The sequence below is a fragment of the Typopeltis vanoorti genome, chromosome 19 (genome assembly GCF_054136105.1).
Source record: "Typopeltis vanoorti isolate ZY-2024b chromosome 19, IOZ_Tvanoo_1.0, whole genome shotgun sequence".
NCBI classification, from domain to species: domain Eukaryota; kingdom Metazoa; phylum Arthropoda; class Arachnida; order Uropygi; family Thelyphonidae; genus Typopeltis; species Typopeltis vanoorti.
The window spans coordinates 76,589,279-76,614,487 of record NC_143567.1 but is presented as its reverse complement, the minus strand read 5'-3'; the positions used below and the strand labels follow the sequence as shown (position 1 = coordinate 76,614,487).

General features: G+C 36.2%; 1 protein-coding gene across 4 annotated transcripts in view; it reads left to right on the top strand.

The window, feature by feature from the left end:
- The window catches only part of Cep97 (centrosomal protein 97kDa), a 208,006-nt gene that overhangs the window by 120,593 nt on the left and 62,204 nt on the right, over positions 1 to 25,209 (top strand). For all 4 annotated transcript variants that reach the window (XM_090409279.1, XM_090409282.1, XM_090409283.1 and 1 more), the window contains one exon: positions 12,977 to 13,949. In XM_090409279.1, the coding sequence (XP_090265405.1) occupies positions 12,977 to 13,949 (973 nt within the window). The remainder of the gene's footprint in view (positions 1 to 12,976; positions 13,950 to 25,209) is intronic.

The window sequence follows — 25,209 nt, the reverse complement described above, 5'->3', positions numbered from 1 at the left end:
AAACCGCACGTAAGGACTTAAACTTCCTTGAAACGATCGTTACTGGTGATGAAATGTGATGTTTTGAGTATGAGCCCAAAACAAAGCACCAGAGGGCTGATTGGAGACCACCAGAAGAGAGGCATCCGAAAAAAGTCGCTTGGGGAAGTCAAAAGTAAAGACAATACTGATTTGTTTCTATGATTCCAAGGGCATTATCCACAAAGAATTCATTCCACCTGGCCAAATGGGCAATGATGAGTTTTATCTTGAAGTTTTGAAGAGATTAATAGCGAGAATTTGTTGCATACGGCATGAATATCATGATGCTGGCAGCTGGTCACTTTTGCACGGTAATGCACCATCTCATTGTTCGAACATTACGAGACAGTTTTTGAGCAAAAACCAAGTTTGTGTGTTGCATCACTCGCCGTATTCACCTGATTTAGCATCCTGTGACTTCTTTCTCTTCCCCCGACTTCATTTGCCGATGAAAGGAAAGCAATATGACACCATTGAAAAATGTTCAAGTTGTAGTAACTACGATCCTCAACAGTATCCCAAAAACTGATATAAAAAACTCATTTAACGAATTAATTGACCGTGCCAAACGCTGTATCAAAGCTGAGGGAGAGTATATTGATTGAAATAAATGATTTGAATAATTATAATTGAATAAATATGACACCATTGAAAACGTTCAAATTGCAGTAACCACGACCCTCAACAGTATCCCAAAAACCAATATAAAAAAACTCATTTAACGAATTAATTGACCGTGCCAAATGCTGTATCAAAGCTGACGGAGAGTATATTGATTGAAATAAATGATTTGAATAATTATAATTGGCCTGTGTTTTATTTTCTATCAAAAGTTCAGTTTCTTTTTGGACGGAGGGTGTATACTTGATTAAATTAGCAAGATTTATCTTTTATATCCTTTCAAAATTTAATGCTAAAAACGACATTGCTTTTGGGATGACCTAATACATAAAGTCTTACATTTATTTAAAATAATGCATAAATATTTAATTGAGCATTATGGAACCTATCCTCTTCTGATTTTCATTTACATGTTACTTTTGCAGAACCAAGCTACCATGTAAATCGAGGGTTAGGTGTACTGTTAAACTTGTTTGTTCAGGATAATACAACCGGTTACAATGTTCCTTTGTATTAACTTCTGATCTCTTTTATATTATATCTTCTTCTTTGAGTGCCATCTCCTATCGGAGGTCGGCGACCACCTTGGCAAATTTTGAGCGATTCTCAGCTATTCTGAGCAGTCTCTCAGAGTTCATACCAGTCCACTGTCTGATATCTGCCAGCCAAGATTTTCTTCGTCTTCCTTGTCCTCTTCTTCCATTTATCTTCCCTTTTATAATCAATTGAAGTATCTTATATTTTTCATTACGAAGTAGGTGACCAAGATATGCAGTTTTCCTTCTTTTTATGGTATCTAAAAGTTCACGTGATTTCCCCATTTGTTTCAGTACTTCCTGATTGGACGTTTTTGCTGTCCATGGGATTTTTAACATTCGTCTGTATAACCACATCTCAAAGGCTTCAAGTCTTTTTATTGATGTTGTCTTCAAGGTCCAAGTTTCTGCACCGTACAGCAGTACAGACCATACATAGCATTTAACCATGCGTACTCTAAGCTCTAAGTTTAAACTGCGGTTACACAGTGTTGATTTCATCAAGAGAAAATTTTTTCTTGCCATTTCAATTCTAACTTTTATTTCCATTTCTGGATTGCAATCTTCATTTAACCAGCATCCGAGATATTTAAACTTTGCCACTCTTTCTATTTGTTTCCTATTTAAAGAAAGTGCTAAATTAAGAATTGGTTTCTTACTTATGACCATGAATTTAGTTTTGGTGATATTTATTTTTAATCCCATTTTTTCACTCTCTGCATTTATTAGCTCCAAAAGATTTTGAAGATCCTGAATATTGTCAGCCAGAAGAGCTGTATCATCGGCATATCGGATGTTACTGATGATTTCACCATTTACACTAATCCCTTCCTTTCTTCCTTCCAAGACTTTTTGAAATATGGCTTCTGAGTAGATGTTAAAAAGAAGAGGTGACAGCACACATCCTTGCCTTACTCCTCGTTTGATGTTAATGGAGTCTGTAATAATGTCATCAACTTGAACAGATGCCTTTTGGTTCCAATATAAGTTTTCAATGATCCTGATGTCTTTACCATCTAATCCAATTCTTTTTAATAGTACAATCATTTTAGCATGTTGGACTTTGTCAAATGCTTTCTCGAAGTCGATGAAGCAAATGAATATTACCTTGTTTTGGTCAATACATTTTTGAAATAAGATCTGAGAACAGAAAAGGGCCTCTCTTGTTCCCAAGCCGTTTCTAAAGCCGAATTGGGTATCACTGATGGTGTCTTCACATTTTCTGTATATTCTTTTTTGAATTATTTTCAGAAACATTTTGAGAACGTGACTCATTAGGCTGATCATTCTATAGTCATTACAAGTTTTCGCATTTACTTTTTTAGGTAGCATGATGAAGGTCGACTGTAACCAGTCTTGAGGGATTATGCCTGTATCGTAGATCTTATTAAATAGCTTTACTAATATGTTAATGTTGTCACCTTCTAATAACTTTACTATTTCTGCCGGTATTCTATCTGGTCCTAGGGCTTTACCATTTTTAGCTGAGTTCAATGCACATTCTACCTCTGATTTTAGAATGCATGGACCTTCCATATGTTCATAAGTATTTTCTGGGTTCTGTCTGTCATCAGTAAAGAGTTCTATATATTTCACCCATTCTTGTATTTTGTCATCCTTTTTGGATATAATTTCTCCCTTTTTGTTTCGAAGGATACAGAATTGTTTTTTCTTATATATACCTGAGGTCTCTTTCATCTTTTTGTGTAGATTAAAATTGTCATGTTTTTCCTGTAGAATTTCTATTTCTTTACATTTTTCATTCATCCAGATTTCTTTTGCTTTTTTGATCTTGTGTTTAATAATTTTCTGAACCTCTGTATATTTTGTTGGATTATGATTTTTATATGATCTGCGTTGATCCATGAGAGAAAGAATTTCATCAGTCATCCAATCTTTCTTTTTTACTGCTCTATTAGGACATAAGGTATTGGTACATTTCTCTATGAAGACAGATTTCAATTTGTCCCACGATTCATCAACCCTCATGATGTCATCATTCTTGATAAGTGCTAGCTCTTGATTCAGATCTTGACTCAATTTGCTTCTTATCTCTGTGTTTTTTAATTTTCCCAAATCAAACCTTTTTTGTTGATGTTTCTTAAGCATAGCTTTCAGTCTAAGTTGTAACTCTGCCACCAGTAGGTTATGATCAGAAGCAATATCTGCACTAGGATAGGTTTTTGTACTCTTTATAGAACTTCGAAATCGTTGATTAATTAGTAAGTAATCAATTTGGTTTCTGACTATATTCCCATTATTATCCTGTGGTGATCGCCAAGTATACAATCTTCGAGGTGGTAGCTTAAACCATGTGTTTGTGATTATTAGCTCCTCTTCCTGGCAGAATTGAAAAAGACGGTCACCTCTCTCATTTCTTGTGCCCAGTCCATGTTCGCCAACTACATCTCCACTTCTACCTTTCCCAACTTTAGCATTGAAATCACCCATGACTATGTTAATATCATGCTTTTTTGTATTTTTCATTAGTTCTTTTAATTGATCATAAAATTCTTCAATCTCGGTATCACTCTTGTCAGCAGTAGGGGCATAGACTTGTATAAGATTAACATCTAGTGGTTGTCCTTTCAGTTTTAATAACATCATCCTATCTGAGTAAGGGATGAAGCTCAACAGTGACTTATTGATCTCTTTGTTTATTATTATTCCAACTCCGTTTTGATGGTTGTTTTCACAACTTCCAGAGTGATACATTGTCATGTCATTGACTTGAGTTTTGCCTGATCCTGGCCACCTAACTTCACTCATTCCTAAAATTCCAATTTCAAGTCTTTTCATTTCTTGGATAGCATTTCTTAGCTTACCTGCTTCATACAAGGTTCTGACATTCCAGGTTCCTAGTTTTACTGAGCGCACCATGTTGAGCCCGGGGATTCTTCGCACCCCTGTCCCATTTAAGGGACGCCGGTAACTCGGGGCCATTTGTGTAGATTTGCTCGCCATGGTGGTTAGTCTGGAGAGAGAATAGAGCAGTAGTTTCTCCATTTGCTTTCTGCTCTGCAGTATTACAGACGTACACAATAAACTGTATTGCCATCTGCAATTTTCTAATCACAAGCTTTACCGTCATCATGAGACTTCAACCTTGTGTCAGTACTGACAAAGCTGCTTCCCTTTGCCAGAGGATTGAATCCTTTATTTTTCCTTGTAACCCTAGGTAGGGGCCCTAACCGGGTACTGACAGCCGGAGCCAGCTGAGCCCGGGTTGTTTATAGAGGTCTGCTCCTCTGAAGATTCTTCCGCACATTTCACTGTTGGGATACAAATCCTCTTCCACTGATTTGTCCGTTGTTCTTCACAGAGGTCCGTTAGCATCCTTGTAGGGAGTGTACCCTACGGAAGGTCCCAGGGAGCACGACGTGGACGTGGACTTGCCTCACTCCCCTTTATATTTTATATTGTAGCCAAAAGAAGTATATTTTGGAGTTCACTTCAAAGAAATCTTATGATTATTACTACCACCATTATTCTCACATCAGAATCATCTATTGGAATGCCATTTCATGAAAAGTACAGGTGCTATGATAATCTAGTGCAAGTATGACTTCATTACTTTTTATTTCTATCAGCAGCTTTCTTCCAGATTGTGAGTTTTGGTTTTTGTTAAATATAAAACAGATGTTATTTGCTACATTCTCTAATCTCTTGTTCTGCCTCTCAATTTTAGTCTACCTCTGGTGGATTGCATTTTTTCCCATTTGTTTTATATTAGACTTCTTTGACCTGCCATTTGTGTAAATAATCATTATCCTCACTCATTAGTTCTGCTTACACATTTGTTATATTAATAATTCAAAGTTTCACCCTTTTTTCCCTCCATATTGTTCTACCATTAACGACAGCTTCTCTCTCTAAAATTCAAATTCTCATATCAATAGATTCCATGTTTGATTATTTTGTTTCTAATTCAGCTTTCAGATCATAATTTTTTATACTGATATTTTGGTATCAGTGTTTGATTATCGTGCTAATAATTCTTCCTCTTTCTCATCTGTCAGATGATGGGTTGAGTCTCCTATGTGCAAATGAGTCATATCATTTCCTTCAATGACTGTAGCCAAGTTCTTTTTGATTGTCTTTTTCCAATAATTCCATTTAAGACTATATTTGGTAATCTTTGAAAGGACATTCTCTGGAGGTGTCCAGACTATCTTAATTGCTGTTTAAGAATTAATAGCTGTAATTTAATTTGTGTTTTACTCTTGTTCATTTGTTTTGTGTTCTGACCAATGAGTCTTATTTATTTTTCTTAAGCATTTAATTTTGAATGCCCTGATTTTCTGTATTTCTTTCTGATTGAGTGTCCAAGTCTCTGCTTCCTACTTTAATAATTAGTATGTTATTTTCTCATGTGAATATTTATTATCATTCTACTAGTGTCACTGGTGCTGTGATCATCTTCAGGAGCAACTTGAAATTGTTACTACAAATGCAGAAGTTATTATTAGAAGAGACCTCTAGGGAGTCAGCGACCCATTGAGGAAAGACATCACTCGCATCATGTCATAATTTCTCTTGAATACATTCACACTACCCACACTCATCACCTCCAAAGGAAAGCCATTCCAGTTATGCAGTATTGTACGAGAAAAAAAGTTCTCACCCCTTTCCTGACTGAATGCATTAATTCTCTACTTCCATAGTGTTCTCTTATGTGTCCTACTATCCTCCATAAAATGAAATATTCCATCTGCTGGTATCCTGTATAACTCTTTCAACAGTTTATAGATCTCTATCATATCACTCATCTTTCTCCTGTCTGCTACCATCTGCAGCCCATAAATTCTCAATCTCTCCCCATGATCTACATTATCATCTTTAAACTCCTTTGCACCATCTCCACTGTATCTGCATCACCTCAGAAACCAGGAGATAGATCTGCTCACAATAGTCCAGATGAGGTCATATCAAAGTGTTGAAAATAGGCAAAATTACTTCCTCATTCTTATATGTCAGTTTTTTTTTTCCAGCATTGCAATTATCCTTTGAGTTGTATTTACTTACAATTTTTGTTGTATGAACTCTGAACTTTAACTGTCTTCCATAACTCCAAGATCCCTAGTCTGGTCAATTTCTTTTAGCATAATTCCTCAATGTACTACGTCATTGGATATCTCTTTACACCAAAGAGAATAATTTTACATTTGCTAACATTGAACTGATAGTCATTTTCACATGTCCACAATTCCAGCTTATTCAAATCATTCTGTAAACACTGTGTCAATTGCAGTCCTTGATTACCCTGCCTATCTTTGCATCATCAGCAAATAGCCGTTATATCAGTTTTTTATATGGGATGTGGTAAGTCCAGTGAGGAAGGGGGATGTGGAATAAGGGAGTTTGCCAGCTGTTTTGACAATTTGTAGCATGGAGTATCAGTGACATCTACTAGAGATCTTAAGGGGATTTAGGCTTATGGATTTTAAGTAAACCATATATCTGGGTGAGGGGAATGAAAACCAAAGAGTTTGAGTTTTTTTTTTTTAAATGTCCTGCAGCCAGGAGGATACTTTTTTTAAGTAAGTTTTTTAATTTTTTTAACTTGCGTTTTTGTAGGATCATGATCTAGTGGGATGTAGATAGTGCAATCTTGTAGAATAATATTCATTTTTTGATTATATTCTGTAGCATTAAGGACAGTTGTGGCATTATCCATTCTAGTGATGACAATACTTTTTTTTCTTTCTGTAACTTTCTGAGAGCAGCAAGCTGACTAGAAGATAAATTACTTTTTGGAGGCAGTGACTGGGAGAGGATATTGACGACGTCAAGTCTTATGGCTATTTCTGGAGCTAAGCGACAGATGTTGCATTTTCTATTGTACACTAAGTCTAGCAATGGCACTTATTCTGATGCATTAAACTTGTTGCTGAGACTTAGGGTGCTGATGGCATCTTCATTGAGACTTTTCTATGAGATCATGCTACCTATATCCCACTAGATCACAATCCCACAAAAATTCAAGTTCAAAAATTAAAAACTCAAACCCTTTGGTTTGAGTTTTTAATTTTTTAACTCTAGCTTTTTACCAAAATCCACAAGCCTAATTCATCCCTAAGACCTATAGTAGATGCCACTGATGCTTCATGCTACAAATTGTCAAAACAGCTGGCAAACTTTCTTACACTCTCACTAGACTTACCACATCCTGTATATATTAAAAAAAAAAAAAAACTTTAAAAACCTTGATTGAAAATCTAACTTTAAATAATGCAGATATACTGGTAAGATTTGACATAACATTACTGTTTACCAATATTCTCTTAAATGACATGCTCTTAAAAAACGTTTTCTCTTCTGATATCTTAAATCACTTTTCCTTTTACTTTTCCTTTTCCTTAAATCACTTTTCCTTTTCATCAACTCTGTTATTTTTCTTGGAAGAAAAAATTTACAAACAGATAGAAGGAACCACTATGTGTTCCCCCCCCCTTGTCAATTTTTACATGGAAAATTTTGAAAAACGAGTCACAGACTCATTTTTCAAAATTTTGTCTATGTATTGTCTATGTACCTGGTTAAGGTACATAGACAATGTGTTCTCTATTTGGATTCGTGGCCCAGACACAGACTCCTTCCTCAGTCACCTCAATATTCTACATCCAAGAATCCAGTTTACAATGGAAAAGGAAAATAACAGTAGTTTACCTTAATAACATGCCTTCTGAAATTGTAACCTCACCTTCACTGTATGTTAAAAAAAAATACTCACACAGGCAGATACATTCACAAACTTTTCCACTGCCACCCCTTCAACAATATGGCAGCATTAAAACTCTTACTAATAGAACTTATAATCTTTGCTCCAGTGGAACCTCTCTTTCAGCCGAACTCAACCATATACACACCTTCCTATCCAGTGTCTACGTGATTACAGAATTATTTAGTTCCTCAACCATTCCTTGGGTATTGCTTTAGAAGGATTTCAGAAATGCCATCACCATTTGTTATGTCTGTGGCACATTAAAAAAAATAGCCAGGTATTTAAAAAGTACAACCTCTACAGAGCTTTTAAGCCTCACCAGAAACTTGCTACCTTTATCCGTTCTACCAAAGATCAGCTGCCTTCGCCTGGAGTATATAAAGTACCCTGTTCCTGCAAGTTACATTTGCAGCCACGGTTATGATCAATCTAGCCTTGCAGACCATGTATTGGATACAAGTTCTCACAGGATCTTCTGGGAAAAACCTACCATGCTCCACCATAGTAAATTTAAAAAGGAAAGACTGTGTTTGGAATGGATTTCTGGAAATCCATGGACAAAATTTGGATGGACTTCTTAGTCCATCCAAATTTTGTCCATGGATTTTGGCACTTTAAAGCCTTTGCAGTCTTAATTTTAATTTTTTTTTTTTTTACCATTTAGATCATGTATTATACAACTTCCAAGATAGGTAAACTGTTCCACATTCTCAAGTTCCTTTCGCTCTACAATAATCTTTTTTCCAATCTCCCTTTCACTAAAAACCATTGTTATTGTCTTTTCTATATTCATCCTCAGTTTTTTTTTTTTTTTTTTCAGTCCATTTTTATCCTCTGTACACTCTTGTATCTTGAACCAGCATGAAGATATCACTATCAACAATGATGCAGTCAATCAGGCATTTCTTATTTCTTGTGTTTTCTCTCCTTATAAACTTGTGGAAATCTTTATGTTGGAACATGGTGTTAGTAATGACTACTCCATATTCTGAGCAGAAATTCATCAGATACTTACTATTATTATTAGCTTTACCTTTCTCTCCAGATTTTCACAAAATGTTCCTATATGCCTGTTGGGATTCATTTCCTACTCTGCTGTTTAGATTTCCAACATGGATCACTTTTTTCTTTCTTTCTTTCTTTCTTTTTTTAATGTCAGCTGCTTGTTCTAATAACTTGAAAATTTCTCCCATTTCTTTCTTAGAAGAACCTTCTGTGAGACCATAGGCACAAATAAGTTTCGTAATCTATTTCCCCATTTTAATGGTGTCCACATTACTCTACTTGAAACTGCCTTCCCAATCAAGAAGTTTTATCTTTGTTTGGTGTTGAATGCTCTTTCTACTCCTTCCTTTTCTTGATCATTATGGTCTGAATATAACATCCTATACTTATTGTTTAGTAAGATCTGACCTTTTTTTGCCTTCTTTGTCTCAGTAATGCCAATTATATTCATGTAGTATTTTCAGATTCTTCTGTAAGTTCAATTTCTTTTCCATTAATACTCATTATATCAATTTCTTCTCACACTGGGTTTATTCTTCTTCTTCTTCTTCTAGATGCTGAGTTGGTGCTGAATTTATATATACATTTAATTTTTACTATGGTTACACATGTGATTCTGTAGTTATCTGAATTCTGTGTAGATGAAACAGTAGTGGATATGATCCAGAGATGAGCAACAAAGATTGCGACAGGTCTATAGAATGCTTTCTATGTAAATAAATTGAAGATCTATTCTTCTTCAAAAACTAATTGATAGGGGAAAAATATGAGATGACAGAAGCATATAATTTATTAAAGAGATTTTTTTAGGATTGACATTGATGACCCAGTACATAGCAGGAAGGGAGGGAATGAGGAATCACCCATGAAATTGTGCAAGAGAGGTTATCATGGGTGTTAGGACTAGATTTTTTGCTTGGAGGAATGGGCTGCCAGAGGTGGTTGAGTGCTTCATCAGTGAATGTGTTTAAGGAGAAGTATGATAAGTAATGTGCGAATAATGACTAGTGTATGAATAAGTCTCCCATGATGATTTTTTTGATTCCATGCTGATATGATACCTGTTGAATAGTAATAATCTTTTGCACAACGTCTTCTGCCTCTCTTTGGTGCTGACAGATGTTCTTTGCTTTGATTGTACTGAGCACTGATTAGATCAAAACTTAACTGTGGGTCCAAGGTCTGTGCTTCTGCCAGAGAGAGTATCCTATGATGACTGGAGTATTTCGATTTTCACTGATCCTCAGTCTGTATGTTGAGGCAAATAAACCATCATTGATGCCTCGATGTCAACCTCTTTCTACTGTATGCTACAAAAATAGAATCCCTACCAGACTATCCCATGTGGCCAACTATTTTTTCCCCATAGTGGGAGAATCTGTACACTTATCAGACTGCCATATAACTCTTTGGTTTGTGAAAACAGCTCTCTTACAAGTTTTAGATATTGTAGTGGACAACATAGCAAAGATGCCATGAAATACATTACTTCCTTGTCGTTCATACATTCTATTATGCAGCTTTTCTTTCTGTAAGCCAGCCAAATATTCCACCCATCCTGTTGTCTGTGAACTTCTCTTTCAAGTGCGCAGATGTTGTGCCTGCCTACACAGATGGTTCATAATCAGAGGATCTATAGTCTGCCCACAGTTGAGAGAACTGTAGCTGGCAGAGTGCCAGAAGAGTCAATTCATGTTGAAGGGGAGAAAAGAATAAGGGATGTACAAATTCATCACCATCACGCGAAATCTACATGGTTTGCTAAAATTACTGACCAACCATTACTACAATTATTTGCCTGACCTCTGGTGCAGGGGGGGGGGGGGGACCTTTACTACATGAAAGCTAGAGTCCTATTATTATCTATTAGGTTACAAAACTAAGTTGGGCTAGAGAGCAACATGTTTATATATATATATATATATATATATATATATATATATGAAAAAAATATAGATTTAATGACTATAAAACCGAGATAACATATAAAGATTTTAATGATAAATACTACTAGTTTTGGCATATAGCAGCCTTCTTCAGGTATTTAGAAAGGAAAAGAATACTAATAAACATTGAATTATCTAAACAAACTGGAAATTACAGGTACAAATTGCCTCACATAATCGATACATAAAAACGTTGTATTTTTTCATATATATATATATATATATATATATATATAAAAAGGAAAAAAAGTGATTATACATATAAATTTCAACCAATTGGTATGGAATAGTTTCCTAAAGTGCTAGATACTAAGTGGGCTGAATATGTGCCATCCAAATTCTTGGAATTTTTATGCCACCATTATTGTTGAGATTAGGGTGGTTAATCAGAATTTCACAGGCTTCTTTAAATTTTCTTTCATACCAGATTTTTGTATGATGTAAAGAGCAGGTACTTTTCCAATCAATTTGGTGTATGGTATTGAGAATGTGATCTGAGAGGCCTACTTCACCAAAATTGTTATATATAATGTGTCTTTTGTGTTCTTTTTTATGTATAGGGATTGTACATCCAGTTTCACCACTATACGGTAAGTTACAGGTGCAGTAGATGCAATAAACTCGAGGATGTGCCAATGGGAGGAGAGGATCCTTAGAGGAGTTGAATGTTTTTTAATTTTATAGGTAGTTTAAAAGTGGCATTGAAATTATAATGGTGTAGGATTCTATTGATTTTTTCTGATAACCTTTTAACGTATGGGATGGCTATGGTTTTACTGTAATCTATATTCTTTTTTGATGAAGTTTTATGAAGAACTTTATTAATAGTATTTTTGTTATATCCATTATTTATAAATGTGTTGCTAATAATTTTTAATTCTTGTTTAAGAGCTTGTTGATTAGAGCAAATTGTTATAGCTCTGTTTTTAAGGGTGTTAATGACGCCGAATTTTTGTGATGGATCGTGATATGAGTTAGCATGTATATATTGGCCAGTATGTGTCGGTTTGCGGTAAACCATGAAAGATAGACTATCTGAGAGAAGACGTGTGACCAGTGTATCCAGGAACGGGAGGGAGTTCTGATTTTCAATTTTGATAGTAAATTGTATGCGTTCATGTTGTTTGTTCAGATGACCATGGAATGTATTTAATGTTTGTCGACCGTGTGGCCAGATAATGAAAACATCGTCAACGTATCTAAGCCACACTGTAGGTTTTAGAGTAAAGGAATCAGGAGCACTTTGCTCAAAAACTTCCATATAAAAGTTAGCAATTTGAGGGGGGGGGGGGGATAGTGGTGAGCCCATGGCCATACCTTCTTTTTGTAGGCAAAATTTATTTTGCCACCTGAAATAACCGGAACGTAGTATGCGTGGACATAGAGGGCCATAATGTCTGGTGGAAATTTGTTCCATAGGAGAAGAATTGTGTCACTGATTGGGACATTTGTGAAAAGGGCAGAAACGTCAAAACTAAAGTAATAAATCATCTTTTACCGCTTCACTGCTCTCTGAGAAAATTTATTTTTAGAATCCCTTCCATATTGTGTTTAGCCTGAATATCTTCATGTTACACATAGCATCAGATCAAAATTGATAAATATGAGTACATATAGTCAACTCTTACTATAGCAAGCACTATTATAGTGAACTTTTTTCATTATAATAAAACTCAGAAACAATTCTAGCCAGTCTCTGTTGCACTCATATTGTTTTATGGAAAATTTGCTATAGCAAATTTCCAGTATAATCATTCCTTTGGTTCAGGTTTGTTGTGTCAAAAATTAATTATCACTAATTAATTAGAATTAAAATGGTAGTTTTTTTATGAAACAGTGCTTATCATTTGAGTTTTCTGCTGCATTTTGAATTACTGCTATGTGTGGTTTATATCAAAATATAAAATGATTTTTTGACTATTTGACACAAACATGTCAATAATGACACTTAATTTTTGAGAAATCTAGACAATTTAGATGTTTGGACAGTTATTTGTTTAATACATTTCTAGAGATTAAAAGAGATAGAGCTAGCTTTTTTATTTTATTAAACTGAAATATTTAAATTTATTTAAACATTTAGCCTATTTTTAAAAAGTCAAAATAATTGTTTTAATTCATAGATACTGTTGGAAATAACTTGGAGTCACAAAGAAGTTTACTTACTCCAAATAGCGTTCAGTGCAGAGAACCAGAGACTGCTACCAATGCTTCACTGTCCACTTACACAAATTCTTATTCAGGATCTACACAGTGTGAACCAACACATGTCCAAGTAAAAAGTCCTGTTACTATTGAGCAGGTTGTTATGAAATCAGATATTTGTAAAAATAAACCCAAGAGTCCATCTAAAACTCCTTACCAGTTTTATGAGGAAAGGATTATCCGTCCTGCCCAGGCAAGAGACTCAAATGTTTATTCCAGAGCAGAAATTTCCATCCAGCCTAAAGGGACGCCCATTCGTAAGGTGAGCAAAAGATCTACTTCACCGTCCACTTTGTCTCCCTCTCTTCACAGATCACGACCACCAAAATCACCTACTCCACGAAATAAGACACCTACCTCAAGGAGAAATTCTTTGCAGGAGAAACAGCAAAATAAATTTTGTAGTGGACATCATAACAGCAGTGATATATACATGACGGAAACAAGATCAATAAGAACTGATAGTACTACACTTCCAGCATTTCACCAATGGAAGCACAGTTCACCTGATAATACCCTCCATCATACCATCACACTATCAAAAGAAAATCAGAAATCTGCTATATGCCACAAGAAAGCAGAATACCTAAATAATTTCAGTAGCATTACTTACACTAATCTCAACAAAATATTTCTTCCTCAGGTATCTATATCCCCTTCATTCAATATTCATTCTGTAACATTACAAGAAATTGCATCAAAATATGGTAAAGAACTTTATGACTTGGAGAAAGCAGCAACAAAAATTCAGTCTGTTTGGCGTGGTTACTATACTCGTAATCACAATCAGAAAGTTCTTGAACTTAAGCAAGAAATCCGCTTTAGAAGAATGGAAGATCACATTCGACACCTTCATGGTCATCTTTGCCGTCTAACAGATTTTGTTCTCAGGTTAGTTTAAAATATCTACAAATGTTATTCTGAAATCTGTTTTTAGATATTCTATTTTTTTTTTTTTAATCCAGAATTCCTGATCAATTTTTGCGATATAAAATTATTTAATTTCTCATGGGATTATATTTCTTTCTTATGATTTATCTCAATCTGAAAGATAATTAGACAGGAATATTTTGGATAAATAAAGAACCAGAACAATCTAGTGATTGAAATTTACTGTAACAGTGACCCAGCTTTGTATTATGGCCAAATTCCTCTTTTTAGTAGCATGATCATTTTTTTTTATTTTATCATCATCATCAAATTCCTGCCATGTACCCTCAAGGGGTGTACAGGATATGATAGTACTACATGAAAAAAATTATATCGTTACTAACTTCCTATCTACAATTTTCCTCCAAATCAGTCTGTTACTTGTCAAGACTCCAACATTATCAGATCTTATATTTCTATCGTCTAAGGCACTTTGTACTGTATCAATCCACCTATACCTTGGTCTTCCTCTGGGTCGTTTTTTTTCCTGCCAAATTGGCAGAGAACACTTGTTTTGCTAATTTTTCCTCTCCCAATCTGCTTTCCTCTCCCAATCCTAATATCCTCGTTTTTAATATGATATTGCCATTGATGCCATCTGTTCACACATCTAATCTTTCTCAGGACTCTCATATCTGCAGTCTCTAGTCTTTGGTCAAGTGTTTTACTTCTGACCCAGCTCTCAGATCCATAAGTTAAAACTGGTTTGAACACTGTCTTGTATACAGCTAATTTAGTGTTCTGGCTAATTTCTTTCTTATTCCATATGAATTTATTCAATTGACTTCCCACCATACCAGCTTTGCCGATTCTGTTGTCTCTTTCTATATTTAATTTACCCTCTTCACTAAAAATCGTGCCTAAGTAGCTGAAATGTTTTACTTGTTCAACAGGTTCTCCATTCACAACACAGTTGACATTTTCAATGATTCTGCCTATTTTCATTGTCTTTGTCTTTTTATTGCTGACCTTCATACCATATCTATTACAACAGTTATTCAATTTAATCAGAGAATCTTGCACACTTGTAGTGGATTTATTTAGAAGTATAACGTCATCTGCATAAAGTAAAGAGCAGACATTAACATCTCCAATTTTGATATCATGTTTAATACCATTTTCCTTCATAATGTGATCCATATAGACAATGAATAACAGAGGGGATAATGTACATCCTTGTCTCACACCAGATTTAACATTAAACCATATTCCTCATATTTGTAGATTTAGGGACTCAAAAACACACGTGTTGAACAGATTATTTTATTAATTACAAATAAAATAAAACTTGACGTTTCGACCTCTATATCGAGGTCATCATCGGAAGAATACAACTGTATGCAGAACCAAGCTACATGCTCATGCTTTCTATACCAGTAAACTAAATCTACGTAGTTAATAAATCTTTTTTCTAGCCTGACCTCTAGTGATAGAAAAGAAAAACAAATGAATAAAAAAAAATAATAATAATAAAAAAAAAAAAAAAAAAAATAAATAAATAAAAAAAAAAATATATATATATATATATATATATATTCATTATAAATAGATAAATGCAACTACAATAAACTGTTAGAGTCCTCATGTATTAATATTCTGGATAGTTACAAAATGATTTCTTTCAGTTGCTATTGAATGTTCTAAACACTTCACCAAGTCACCAGGTTGTCTTCTCGTAGTGGGAATTTTTCTAATGCTAGTTTAGGATGTTATATAGGTTGTAGGTGGGTCCTCCACATTCTTGAAATGTTGAGGCCATCATTTTTGTTGAGATTTGGGTTGTGTTTGAGCATTTCACAAGACTCTTTAAATTTTCTCTCAAACCAGGTTTTGGTGCGGTTTAGAGACTTGGTATTTTTCCAGTCAATTCTATGGTATGTTTGGAGTGCATGGTCAGAAAGGCCTGTTTTACCGAAGTGGAGGTATTTAATGTGTCGTTTGTGTTCGTCTTGTCTGATTGGGATAGTTCGCCCTGTTTCCCCTATGTATGGTATGTTACATGTGCAGTGTATTTTGTATACCCCTGGGTGTGCTAGGTGTGGAAGAGGATCTTTAGAGGAACTGAGTAGGTGTCTTAGCTTATTTGGGGGTTTAAAGGTGGTTTTAATGTTGTATTTACGAAGTGTTCTGTCTATTTTTTCAGAAATGCCTCTAACATAAGGAATGGCAATAGCATTCTTGAAATCTTTTTTGTTCTTACTGGTGTCTTTATGGAGGATCTTGTGAATAGTTTTTTTTATTGTATCCATTTTTGATAAATGTTTGGTTGATGATTTTGTATTCTTGGTTTAGAGCCTGTTCATTTGAACAGATAGTTAGGGCTCTGTGTTTAAGGGTGCTTATGACACCTAATTTTTGTGTTGGGTGGTGGTAAGAATTTTTGTGTATGTATTGGCCTGTGTGTGTAGGTTTGCGGTAAACTGAGAAGGAGAGACAGCCAGAGGGAAGATGTGTGACAAGTGTGTCTAGGAAAGGAAGAGAGTCGTTTTTTTTCCATTTCAATGGTGAATTGGATATGTTTGTGTTGTTTGTTTAGGTGGCTAAGGAATGTATTTAGAGCTTCGCGGCCGTGGGGCCAAATGGCGAAAATATCGTCGACGTATCTGAGCCAGATTTTGGGCTTTAGACATGCTGTCTAAAGAGACAGCTGGTCTAAACCAAGAATACAAAATCATCAACCAAACATTTATCAAAAATGGATACAATAAAAAAAACTATTCACAAGATCCTCCATAAAGACATCATAAAAAGAACAAAAAAGATTTCAAGAATGCTATTGCCATTCCTTATGTTAGAGGCATTTCTGAAAAAAAAGACAGAACACTTCACAAATACAACATTAAAACCACCTTTAAACCCCCAAATAAGCTAAGACACCTACTCAGTTCCTCTAAAGATCCTCTTCCACACCTAGCACACCCAGGGGTATACAAAATACACTGCACATGTAACATACCATACATAGGGGAAACAGGGCGAACTATCCCAATCAGACAAGACGAACACAAACGACACATTAAATACCTCCACTTCGGTAAAACAGGCCTTTCTGACCATGCACTCCAAACATACCATAGAATTGACTGGAAAAATACCAAGTCCCTACACCGCACCAAAACCTGGTTTGAGAGAAAATTTAAAGAGTCTTGTGAAATGCTCAAACACAACCCAAATCTCAACAAAAATGATGGCCTCACCATTTCAAGAATGTGGAGGACCCACCTACAACCTATATAACATCCTAAACTAGCATTAGAAAAATTCCCACTACGAGAAGACAACCTGGTGACTTGGTGAAGTGTTTAGAACATTCAATAGCAACTGAAAGAAATCATTTTGTAACTATCCAGAATATTAATACATGAGGACTCTAACAGTTTATTGTAGTTGCATTTATCTATTTATAATGTATATATATTTATTTTTTTATTTTATTTTATTTTTATTTATTTATTTATTTTTTTTTATTCATTTGTTTTTCTTTTCTATCACTAGAGGTCAGGCTAGAAAAAAAGATTTATTAACTACGTAGATTTAGTTTACTGGTATAGAGAGCATGAGCATGTAGCTTGGTTCTGCATACAGTTGTATTCTTCCGATGATGACCTCGATATAGAGGTCGAAACGTCAAGTTTTATTTTATTTGTAATTAATAAAATAATCTGTTCAACACGTGTGTTTTTGAGTCCCTAAATCTACAAATATGAGTGCTGATCACCGTGTAACCCTAAAAGAAAGAATAAACCATATTCCTGTACTTCAATTCTAACTGCTAGCTTACAACTCAAATAAAGACTAAGTATTGCTTGATATAATGCCCCATTGACACCATATAACTGTAGTGTATTGAATAGCTTTTCTCTTGGCACCTTGTCATATGCCTTTTCCAAATCGACAAAAGTTAAATACAGATCTTTGTTATATTCCCATGCTTTCTCGACTATTTGTCGTAAAGTGAAGATCTGATCTTGACAGCCTCTATTTGGCCTGAATCCAGCTTGTTCTTCACCAAGCTTCCAAAATAAAAAAAAAAGGTTATTTTATATTTTGTTTTATATATTTATTTATTTATTTTTGCTTATGGCTACATGAAACTAGCAAGTGAAAAGTAGAATCACAATTTCCAGAAACAAATGATGAAAATCTTAACATACTAAGTCTTTCTTTTTTGATTAAAATAAAGCAAAAGTAACTTGTCAGAATCAAGCCAAGGGCAATTATCGACTTTATGTACCAAGTATGACAAGGCTGCATGTTCTCACAACACTTCACAACATAAATGTAGCTGTATCTGAGGTTTAATTAGAGAGCAGTTGTGTCTTGTGCGAGAAACTTGATCCATTAGAGGAGGCCCATTTCACATTGCATTATCATCTTCTAACACGAGGAGGAGTTCTGCTGATACTATGATGAGGGCTATGAGAGTGGCTACGAGAATAACGTCTTCATGGTATGATGGGACCACGATCTTCTGTTTCCTCCATAACCACCACCACCACAACCATACCAACTACAGGTAAAGGTCCAGTCTGGAAAGACAATCCAAGGCCTCATCCGTCAGCTTGTGGATGTCCTTTAGGCCACCACCGTGAAATTGGTACCTTGGGAAGTCATACACAATATGAGTAATTAATCGTCTGAGCCACGGACGAACAATCACAAAAAGGGTGATCTAACAGCCCTCATTTATGTAGAAGGTAGCCATATCTGCCCTGATTAGGTCTGATCCTGTTTATTGATGACCAAATCTTCCTAGGAAGAGCAAAACCAGGCTGCAGAGCACAGGGATTTTTCACCAGGAAGCCGTTTGTTGGGAGATTGTTAGACCATATGTCAGATACTGATGGCAGTGATGCTAAAGAGAGTTCGTCCATGGATCAGAGAGGCTTTCTAGATTTGAGGCAAAGATTAGGTGGATTTATGAGAGTCTGGTGCAGGGAAGGAGTGGATTGCTCATTGCTTTATTAAATTCCTTAATCGAGGCTTGTCTTCTCTGTATGTTTGGTGGAACAATGTTAGATAGTACAGGCAGCCAGGAGAGAGAGAGAGAGAGGGGGGGTGCTTTCCACTGTCCCACTAATTGTGCGCATGGTAGAGTTTAGCTGGGTGTCTATAATGTTACTGTGTGTACTTCTTTCCCAGACAGGGGCACAATATTCTGCTGCAGAGAATGCGAGGGCTAGTGCAGACGACCTTAGGACTTCTGCACCACAACCCCAGGTTATTTCAGCAAGCCTTGAAATGATATTGTTTCTGGTTTTAATTTTATTGGAGAGGTTGATGATGTGCCTTTTATAGGTTAGGCTTCTGTCCAGGCTCACTCCAAGAAAAATGGTGGAACACCCTTTGGGTGAGGCTCGTGTTCCACCATTTTTCCACAGAAAGAAAGGTTGAGTTATTGATTCGCCTCTACATTGTACAGGTGAAATACTGAGGACACTGTTTTTGTTGGATTTGGCTTCAAGTACCACTGCTTGAAATACTCTTCCAGGGTGTTCAGGTCTGTATTCAAGGTTGATTCTAGGTTGGCAAAGGAGGTGGAATGATGTAAGATCGCTAGGTTATCGACGTACATATACTTGCTTCATCTGGTATGAGGTAGATCATACACGTAGATGTTAAAAAGTAAAGGGGATAACACAGAGCCCTGAGGAAGACTGTTGTGAAGGAATCTGGGCTGCTTTTTTTCCTGCTGATATGGACTCAGATCTTTCTGTTGGAGAGAATAGATTCAAAAAATAGTCAAGTTTTTTTTGCACTTTACAATATTCCCTAGTTTTTGGAGGAGGCCCCTAATCCAGACATTATCATATGCTGATGTTAGGTCAATGAAAGTGGCTCCAGATTTAAGTTTCTTCTGGAAGCCTGCTTCAATTTGAGTTGTCAGGACCAGGACCTAGTCACAACAACTTCTTCCTGGTCTGAAGCCAGCTTGTTCAGTCAGGAGAGCTCTTTCAATGAGTGGTGAAATTCTTTTAAGGAGAATTCATTCAAAGAGCTTAAAGGTAGTGCAAAGCAAGGAGACGGGTCGTAGGTTTTTCACATCATGTGGATCTTTCCCTGGCTTTGGCACTGCAATTATTTCGGCTTCCCGCCACAGCTTTGGCAGTTTCCCAGTCATGATAATTTCTGAGAAAAGGGCAGCTAGCCATATTTGGCCATGTTGACCAAGGTGTTTTAGGAGCTCAGGGAGGATACCATCCAGTCCTGTAGCTTTGCCATTCTTGGTGAGTTTTAAGGCTATTTGTACCTTTTCCCGAGATACTGTGTGTACGAGTTCAGGAAGCTAGGATTCCGTCTTGAGAATTTGTTTGATGGAAGCTTGTACAGAAATTTTCCTGGTAGAGCTGGGATGAATCTTGGAGGTTTTCAATAAATGGTTATCCATTTGATCAGGAGTTATCTTTGTTGTTTTGTGTGTCGTTGGCTCTGCTCCACCTAATTTTCTCAGAAGTGACCAGCTTCTCCAACTAGATGTGAAGAAATTGAGTTCGTTGATGGTTGAGATCCATCTTTCCTTTCTGCTTTTATCCAGGGTTGATACGAGCACCTTAGCAACAGTTGGATCTTCAGTTTCCTCCTATTTGGCTAGGAGTTCCTCACTTTCTGTAGCCTCTAGGGATAGAGGCTTTTGCTGCAGATTTGAGTAGTTTAACAAATCTAGGATAGCAATTAGGAGTAGGTGGAATTTCTCTAATGGTTTGATCGATTTGTTTCTGAAATGCAGTCCAGTTGGACCTGCGGAGATTCCTTCTAGCGATTGGTGTTCTGTTGATGACTGGGATTGATGTTCCTATCTCTAGTAATGTAGGACAATGTTGATTATTAGGGAATCTGTTGAGGATGGTTTTGGTTGATGGAAGAGGGTGGTCTTCGCAGTCTTTAGTGACTACACACAGATCTGGGGTGTAGGTTCTGTTCCATCTGGCTGAGTAAAGAGTGTTGTCCTGCTTGGCATCATAATTCAAATACAAGTTATATGTATCCATCCAGTTAGCTAGATTATTACCATCCTGGTTGTTAGAGGAATAACCCCACATGGTGTGATGGGAATTGAAGTCACCAACATAGATATCAGGGTGAGGAGGAAGTCGGTCTATCTGATCAGGCTAAGATTGCAATGGAGGTTTGTTGATATTTTGAACTTTAATACCTATGGAGTATTCAGTATCAGGAACATTTTGGGTTATATCCTTTAGACCAGGCTGGATGTAGGTTGCTTAGCCATGCTTGAGATGGCAGTTGTAAGACACGAGAATTAGTCCTGGGATCTTTAATCTATTGAGGGCTGTCAGGCACATGGGTTTCCTGGAGAGCCAAGACATCAATTGCGTTATCTTTGGCTATTTTGCCGATGGATTTGGATAGCCCTTCTATGTTTGGGGAACATATCTTGAGGTAGTGTTGATTAGGGGACTGGAACATATTTTTCGAAGCTTGCCCTCCACCTAAACAAGCAACGTGATCCTTGTTATTCCGGGCGATGATCGAGCCGGCATGGAACTTTTTATGTTTTGTCATCATCATCATCAAATTCCTGCCATGTACCATCAAGGGGTGTACAGGATATGACAGTACTACATGAAAAAATTACATCATTACTAACTTCCTATCTACAATTTTCCTCCAAATAAGTCTGTTACTTTATAAGTTAAGGGGATAAAAATCCCCTTATTGTTTTTCAGCCAGTAAGCGAAACTAAGATCGAACACTACGATCTGTAACGTTTCATGCCGACGAACTGTCAGCGTATCCAAGCGTAAGTGACCACTTGGTAGTGCCACACCATGGCAACTCGTTGCAAAGGTGAAGCAAGCTTAATCACTGATCTTGATATTTTCTCATAATGTAAAACACAGCTCTTAAGAGATGTAGTACTGTTTTACATTATGAGGAGAGGTCACTACCCAGACCGGTTTCAACCTTTTTTTGAGGTCTCATCAGTGAGTAGCTAGACCTAGTTAATATCAGAGTTTAAGTGAAGAAAACTTACATACTTACATAATTTGCTATACGATCGTATAGCAAAAGTATGTAAGTTTTCTTCACTTAAACTCTGATATTAACTAGGTCTAGCTACTCACTGATGAGACCTCAAAATAGGTTGAAACCGGTCTGGGTAGTGACCTCTCCTCATAATGTAAAACAGTACTACATCTCTTAAGAGCTGTGTTTTACATTATGAGAAAATAACAAGAACAGTGAGGAAGCTTGCTTCACCTTTGCAACGAGTTGCCATGGTGTGGCACTACCAAGTGGTCACTTACGCTTGGATACGCTGACAGTTCTTCGGCATGAAACGTTACAGATCGTAGTGTTCGATCTTAGTTTCGCTTACTGGCTGAAAAACAATAAAGGGATTTTTATCCCCTTAACTTATATCAACCTCGCAAGAAAAAAAAAAAAAAAATAGCCTTTTGGCTTTTCATCTTAGTTACAGTCTGTTACTTGTCAAGACTCCAACATTATCAGATCTTATATTTCTATCGTCTAAGGCACTTTGTACCGTATCAATCCACCTATATCTTGGTCTTCCTCTGGGTCGTTTTCCTGCCAACCTGGCAGAGAACACTTGTTTTGCTAATCTTTCCTCTCCCATTCTATTTAAGTGACCATACCACCTGAGATTAGCTCTGCTAACGCATTCTTGGATGCTGACAATGTCAAGTTCTTTCCTAATATCCTCATTTTTAATATGATATTGGCATTGATGCCATCTGTTCACGCCTCTAATCTTTCTCAGGACTCTCATATCTGCGGTCTCTAGTCTTTGGTCAAGTGTTTTACTTCTGACCCAGCTCTCAGATCCATAAGTTAAAACTGGTTTGAACACCGTCTTGTATACAGCTAATTTAGTGTTCCGACTAATTTCTCTCTTAATCCATATGAATTTATTCAATTGACTTCCCACCATGCCAGCTTTGCTGATTCTTTTGTCTATTTCTATATTTAATTTACCATCTTCAGTAAAAATCGTGCCTAAGTAGCTGAATTGTTTTACTTGTTCCACAGGTTCTCCATTCACAACACAGTTGACATGTTCAATGATTCTGCCTATTTTCATTGTCTTTGTCTTTTTATTGCTGACCTTCATACCATATCTATTACAAAAGCAATTGAATTTAGTCAGAGAATCTTCCAGACTTGTAGAGGATTTATTTAGAAGTATAACATCATCCGCATAAAGCAAAGAGCCGACATTAACATCTCCAATTTTGATATCAGGTTTAATACCACTTCCCTTCATAATGTGATCCATATAGATAATGAATAACAGAAGGGATAATGTACATCCTTGTCTCACATCAGATTTAACATTAAACCATCTTCCTGTACTTCCTTCAATTCTAACTGCTGTCTTACAACTCAAATAAAGATTAAGTATTGCTTGATATAATGCCCCATTGACACCATATAACTGCAGCGTATTGAATAGCTTCTCTCTTGGCACCTTGTCATATGCCTTTTCCAAATCGACAAAACTTAAATACAGATCTTTATTATATTCCCATGCTTTCTCGACTATTAGTCGTAAAGTGAAGATCTGATCCTGACAGCCTCTATTTGGCCTGAATCCAGCTTGTTCTTCACCAAGCTTTTCTTCCACAATTCTTCTCAACTGTTTCTCAAGTATACTTGCATAGATCTTGCCAGGAACACTCATTAGGGAAATACCTCTGTAATTCTCACATTCAGTTTTATTTCCCTTTTTATATATGGGTACTATGAGAGCTCTACTCCAATCATTGGGAATTTGTCCCTCTGTCCAGGCTTTCTGAATTATGCAGTGCACCCACTGTAAGACTTTTATACCACCATACTTCAGCATTTCTGGTCGAATATCATCAACTCCTGCTGCCTTTCCACATTTCAAGCCTTTGATGGCTTTTTCTACTTCAAGTATGGATATGTACTCCTGACTGCATGCCTGGTCAGTGTTTTTTATCACTGTGCTGTCATCTCTGCTTGTTTCATTTAGCAGTTTTTCAAAGTAATTACTCCATACTTCAAGGATATCTTTTTCTACCTTTTTCATGTCACCTTTATCATCTCTAATTCCTTTTACAGCACTCTTTCCTCCATTCCTAAGCTTCTTCAACAACCTCCAGAATATTTTGCCACCTTCTTGATATTTATTTTCTATATTCTTGCCAAAGTGCTCCCATGACTTTTGTTTAGCTAGTTTTACACACTGTTTAGCTTTCTTACATTTGTCTCTGTATTCTGTAAGAGTAAAAGCTGACTTATTTGCCATGAACTTTTGACATGCTTTCTTCTTTTCCTTCACTGCCTCTTTAACTTCCTGTGTCCACCAGGGAGTTCTGATTTTTTTATCTTTGCACACAACTTCACCACATGCCTCTCTGGCAGAATCAATCAATGTTTTCTTCAGAGTTTGCCACTGAATCTCCAAGGTTTGAATTCTGTTCTCAAACTCTTTCATTTTCCTTTCAATTATCTTTCTGTATTTTAGTCTACAGTTCACATCTGAGAGCTGCTCAACTTTCATTCGCTTTAAAACTTTCTTACATGTTATTCTTTTCAATATGAAATTCAATTTTATCCTGCTCAAGACTAAATAGTGATCACTTCCAATTTCAAATCCTCTGTACACTCTGGTGTCCTGCACCAGGGAGAAAACATCACTATCAACAATAACATAGTCAATGAGACTTTTCTTATTCCTAGCCTCTTCTCTCCATGTGAATTTGTGCACATTTTTATGTTGGAACATGGTGTTAGTAATAACTAGTCCATGTTCTGAGCAGAAATCCAACAGATATTTGCCGTTATTATTAGCTTTGCTCTTTTCTCCAAATTTTCCCAAAATATTTTTGTATGTCTCACAGTCATTTCCTACTCTGCTATTTAGATCCCCAACAAGGACCAACTTTTCCTTTTTCATTGTGTCAGTTGCTTTTTCTAAAGCCTCAAAAAATTCCTCCACTTCTACCTTAGTAGAATCTTCTGTGGGACCATATGCACAAATAAGTCTCATTGTCCAGTTCTCTATTCTCATATTTGCCCACATTACTCTACTTGAGACTGACTGCCATTCAAGAAGATTAGCCTCGTATTTTGTGTTGAATACTATGGCTACTCCTTCTTTTCCTTGATTGTCATTGCCATTGCCTGAATATAACATTTTGTATTTATTGCTCCGAAAGATCTCACCAGTTTTGGTCTTTTTTGTTTCAGTCACCCCTATTATGTCGATCTG